Source organism: Acromyrmex echinatior, chromosome 10, assembly GCF_024713525.1.
Source record: "Acromyrmex echinatior isolate Ae372 chromosome 10, ASM2471352v2, whole genome shotgun sequence".
Classification (NCBI taxonomy): Eukaryota; Metazoa; Arthropoda; class Insecta; order Hymenoptera; family Formicidae; genus Acromyrmex; species Acromyrmex echinatior.
The window spans coordinates 13,044,403-13,050,402 of record NC_141861.1 but is presented as its reverse complement, the minus strand read 5'-3'; the positions used below and the strand labels follow the sequence as shown (position 1 = coordinate 13,050,402).

General features: G+C 29.7%; 1 protein-coding gene across 2 annotated transcripts in view; it reads right to left on the bottom strand.

Annotated features, from left to right (window-relative positions):
• Positions 1 to 234: 234 nt before the first annotated feature.
• The window catches only part of Gdh (glutamate dehydrogenase, mitochondrial), a 121,542-nt gene continuing 115,776 nt past the window's right edge, over positions 235 to 6,000 (bottom strand). For both annotated transcript variants that reach the window (XM_087410747.1, XM_087410749.1), the window contains exons 7-8: positions 1,121 to 1,275; positions 235 to 1,047 (exon numbers count right to left, since the gene is read on the bottom strand). In XM_087410747.1, coding sequence (XP_087266873.1) covers positions 931 to 1,047; positions 1,121 to 1,275 — 272 coding nt within the window. In that variant the 3' untranslated portion in view covers positions 235 to 930. The remainder of the gene's footprint in view (positions 1,048 to 1,120; positions 1,276 to 6,000) is intronic.

The following is a 6,000-nucleotide window of genomic DNA, read 5'->3' as shown; positions in this document are numbered from 1 at the left end:
TATTTGACAAATCATGATAACAAAAACCAAGTTTAAAGAAAACGCAGTGGATAGGAATCTGCTCTACAATTGTGATTGAATTTGCCGACATATTGCTGGCATACTGCTAGCTGGCATTTTGCTATCATATACTTGTTACTACATACTTATGTATTATGATAGCGTATCAATATATGTGATGTACCAAATGCAGTCACAAATGATGTATACTACGCATTCATATGAAAGAGACAATTTACTTTCAGAATTGAATATCTTTATTAACAGAATATCGTATATGTATAACAATTATGTTTCATAACGTTATATATCTGACCAGATATATCGCTAATCGCTGTTTTTGCTCTGTAAGAGCTAATTTCTTGTCGTAAGATAAAATCGTAAGATAAATAATTTTCTTTATATATAAGTGCAATATTAGAAATACCGTCAGCAATATCGAAATAGCAATATCGTCAAAATGGCATATTCAAGAAAATAGCGAATTATAAATCCGCTACTTATAAATAGCGAATTGTCTCAACGGCAGCTTTGTATAATATTTCTTTGTATCTTATACATAAAAATTGAAATATAAAAATGCATTGGACCTTTCCTATCTTAGAAGAAAAAAATGGTCGATTTTTTTATCTCGTGTTATTTAATGATATCATAACATCAGATCTATGCGACTCTATCTGTAACTAGGCAAACCGTCATAATGCAAAACACGACAAAAGTGATAATTTTGCATCAAATATTCCATCGCAACTTTTGAATATTTTGCCCTTTATGACTTAATCGTTTAATTTATGGCATAATCGTTATTCATAAATATCTTTTAAATGATAAATCTAAGTTACTTCTTGAGATTTTTATGATAAAAACTGACTTCATCTTTATCGCACATTAATACGATACTTACTGCATACATACAATGTAATAAAATATTTAAAAAGCAAGGCCAGCTTCCGAATAAGTAGTAAATATTTTTTCAATCGAATTGGCATATGCCGCTGTTCTTAAGTCGAGTCCGAGATTAAATTTCATGGCAGTCTTCATAATAGCCTATATTAAATAAAAAATATTTAGAATTGAGTTGAATATTTTATATTTGATCTAACTTAATCTAAGTAATTACCCTAGCAGATCTCTCCATTGTATAGTCTAGACCAGAATGGACAATATCTTTTTCAGAAGCGCCAGATATACGTTTTTGAAAAGCTTCGGATGGTGTAACGGGAATACGGCCACCGACACGACCAAACCTACGCTCTAAAGATTCTTGCACCGATTCTATAAATATAAATTTATAAATCATATTTTCAAAAGTTATTTGCATGCATAAATACAATATCAAACTTAATTACAATTTTTATTTTTTATTAGAATTTCTTTAATTAAATTGAATTCAGTAACTACAATATTTTTGCCTGGGATTAACCAATTTCATCCACTGACTCTATTTTTTCTCGTCACTGAACAAAGAATCAGTATTGATTTTACAAAAATTTCGAAATATTTGACTTTACATACAAATTTCTCGACATGTAACTTCTTTTTTCATCACAGACATATTTAAATAACATATCTTCAATTTTAACTTACATTTATGTTAGCGTTTCAATAGATGTGGCTTTTGTTTTTAATTTTATTTCTATCTAATTATTTCTGTTCATAATTGTGTTTTTTTTATTATTTAATATCTATCTACAGGGTTGGCCATATTCGACGGAAAGATCTGGCAAACACTGTAACTTTTGACAGAGATGTTAGATCGAATAATGACGTTTCCCATGATTGAAAAAAAAAACATCTTTCCGTCGAATATGGCCAACCCTGTATATTTATTATTTATTATAATATCTATTTTTATTATTTAATATCATCAGCTGAAGAAAACTAACAATAAGTAGAGTTCAAAATGTTCTTTATTTTTATTATTCATGTTAAATTAAGTTTATTAATTATCATAAACTATAATAAATTAAACTAATTAAATTGATTAGTTTGTGGGACTCCTTATTCTTCAATTAAATTTGTATCAAAAGACGATTTGGAGTCGATAAACAATGCGCAATATTCTATTGTAATAATTTTAAAACTTTTAATAATTTAGGATTACAAAAATTCCGAAAAGTTATTACAAAAATTCCGTACGTTTCGTCTACATATTTTAGCCATCTTCAGCAGATCTTATATATATTTAAAATTAGTTCCTACCGTAGAAACAATAAGATTTATGCAATGTTGTTACATCTATGCGACTTTACAATGTTGATATTCCTGGCTAAGCGGTGCACAAAGAAAGATGCAGAAAATGGCCATGCTGTCCAACTAAATTACCCGGCTCATTGGAAACATTTCTCACACACAATTTTCTATCTGTATATATTTTATTTATTAGATAGAGTTGAACAGCAAATGAACCAAAAAATTTTTTTCTGTTTATACTTGTGAATCATTACACATGATAAAATATCTTTACAATTTTTTGATTCAGATCGCAATTTGCTTCTAAAATTAATTGACTTACTGTCTTTAATTATTGGACTAATATCCTTGTTATGCCTTCTCATTTATATACACAATTTTTAATTTATTATATATTTATGAAGATCTGTTTTATTTAATAATTATATGAACAATCAGTGAATGTAACTATCATTTATTCATTTTATTGGTTTTATAATTTATAATATATTGTATTTATTCTTATAATTGTGTGCTTATACACATTTATCGACTAATTCAATATTTTCAATCGATTATTAATATGGACCATAAATTGCGACTGCTAGACATAATCGTATAAATGAATGTTAATTAAATTACAAAAGAGAAGGAATTATATTGTTACGGCATTAATACATGAAGAATATATAAAGTAATTATTGTATAAGTTCAGAATTATATGTATCCAACCGTTACAGAAAATTAATTTATTGTGTTTAATTTTCCAAACATTGTAAACACTAAAGATGGCATGACAAAAAAGATCGAAACGTTTGAATAATTTTAAATATATTAAAATTTGACTCGTAGCTCTTATTGTTGATTAATGTTTATTTATTTTTATTGAGCACAAAATAATCAATTTAATTAGATAAAATAATAATAATTAGTCCAATAATTAAAGACAGTAAGTCAATTAATTTTAGAAGCAAATTGCGATCTGAATCAAAAAATTAAAATATGTTCAATCAGGAACTAGTTCTGATACTATGTAACAACTAGACTTTTGTAACTGTTGAAAGTGGGGAGATTGGAAGAGGAATAGAAATTGGGATAGAAATGAAAGAAATAAGAAGAAAAGAAGGAATACTTCGAATAGGAAAGAGATTGAAAATCTGTAGATAAGAATTCGGTATTGATTCAGTATCATTTTGTTTGTTCAATTCTAATTTTTTATTTTTTATATGAATCATTTCGAAGATTAATCTTTTATTGTAAGACGGCTCTTTGTTTAAAATCTTTACATCTTTCCAATTGAAATTGTGTAATTTATACAATGCTCAGTAATCACCGATGGAGTTTTTTTCTTAATGTCTGAAATGTGTTCCTTTAATCTTGTTTTCAATTTTGTTTTGGTTTGTCCTACGTAATTAGCTTCACAATCTTCACAAGAAATTTTATAGATAACATTATGATTAGCCAAAGAATCTAATTGATCTTTTCTTCTAGTTATAAGGTTTTTTAGAGTATTAGGGATAAAATACTCTAGTTTACAATTACACCTATTAGTATAGGCAAAAAATTTTCAGAGATAGATTTTACACATGGAATTGTGAAAAATTGTTCTTTGATATAAATATTTTGTTTTATATTATTATTGTGTATGTGGTATTTTAATCTTTTTTCTATTGTTGAAAAAAATGGAGGAAAGAGCATAGCCATTATTAAAAAAAATATGAATAGCATCAACCAGGTTTTTTTTTCATGAAACCGAGGATGAGCCAATGATCATTTTATCCACAAAATCAAAGACCATGTCTTTTTTATGACTTAGAAAATGATGTGAGTTGAAAATTAAGAAATCTACATATGAACAAGTAATCTTCTGGTATCTATCAAAAATGATCTTATAGTCAATAGTGATCTTATAGTCAATGTGATCATAGTGTCTAAAAAACTTAATTTACCATCAATACTGATCTCCATAGTGAATTGTAGTCTAATATGTAAAAAGTTAAATATTTCTAATATTTCATTAGTAATTCCTAATGGAGCTGCTGAAACGATGTCATCCACATCCGCAAGTAGAATAATAATTCTACAGGTAATTTTTGGATCGCTATTTCTTTAAAATTCTGCATAATCATGTTAATAACAATTGGTGACAATGGTGATTTAAATTTGGTGATCCATTGGAGCATCAAAAACTTGCATTTAAATTTTGTTGTTGAAAGGAAAAAATAGAGTTAAGAACCAGATGGATGGAAACTAAAAATTGTCCCACAGTTTGTCTTTTTTAATATATAGTCCTATCTCTATTTTTAACGTTGTTTAATGCTAGTTCTACCAGAATGTAACGTAAACAAGGACACAACATCTAATAATATCAAAAATAAATTATAAACTAATTAAATTGGGACCCATTTTGATTCTAACATAGTTAGATTTAATTTAATTTATAATTTATTATAGTTTATGTTAATTTACGCTAAACTCAGAAAATGCGTTTTTCGCACAATTTATTTTTTAACTTTATATTTCAAGTTTTATTTATGTCAAACTACTAAAAGATTCACACATCAAAGATTAATATATAACAACAAAAATCGGATTAAATTTATAAAATCATATATGGAAGGCAATATCCCTCCTCCACATTTATATAAAATTAGAAAATTCACACCTCATTTAAAAAAAAATGGTATTTCTTCGACAAAATACCGATGCCTAAGAAATGAATACATTATTAGAATACTAAAGATGGAACAGATCGATGGATTTTTCGTATCATCAAATTTTCCATCTCATTTGTAAAAAAATTTCGAGAATGTTCAACATTTATAATAAATTCTTCATCTCACAAAAAGGAAATTATTTCAGCAATTTCTAAAGAATAGACAAAAAAATTATATATTTAATGCTGAAACAAAGAGAAGGAATAAAAAGTAATTATAACAAAATACAGTATTATTGGGGAGAACATAACAACATATAGAGCGTTATGTGAGTGCTCGACGGCTCGGCCGCCGAGTCTCGAGCGATAGTGGGGGTAGCGCGCCGGAATCGGCCCGAAATGTGCAAATCTTTGCGAGCACTGATCTAAACATTTGATACGCGACAACGCGAACCTACTAATCCTTTTCAAACAGGATGGTCCAACTTAAAACAACACGTTTACTGATCACATGAATACCGATATAATCGTACGATGAATTTTGCGCGTTGTGTCGCGACTGTTGGCGACAAAAATATGGATTTCTAGTGATAGACAAGTGCGCTTAAAGATGGGAGATATAGAAAAGGATTTAACGAGTTCGCGATATCATAACGTGGTCAGTCGTTGTCGATACTTCGCTAGAGATGAACATGGCTGATATGTGCGAGCGTGAAAAAATCGCAAAGGAAATCGAGAAGACGAGCGAGTCGATCCGCAAGAAACATCGCGCTCTGAAAACCAGTAGAATCGAGGAGGACATAGTGTTGGACAAGCATTTTAAGTATTATCAAATCGCTGCGACAGAACGTTCACATTCCCGGCGCAATAAAGAGAGAGTTGCGCTACAATGATGCAGCGACTAAGCGCGAGGAGGAAGAGAAGGATGAGAAAGATAGCGTAACGTTCGAACCTTCCGAGACACTGCGTAAATTCGATGATCGATCGCACGATCGTGTACAGCCTTCACACTGCGTACGAAGATCGTACAACCGATAGAGTCATTCGAGAACATTTTCGAAACGACGGACGACTTGCTAGCGACGAAGGTTCAAACGTCGGAAGGCCGAGAGGCGTTGCGAGCCGACTTGGGCCCGTTGGGTCAAAAGTACGTCGAGGTTATCCTGCGAGGT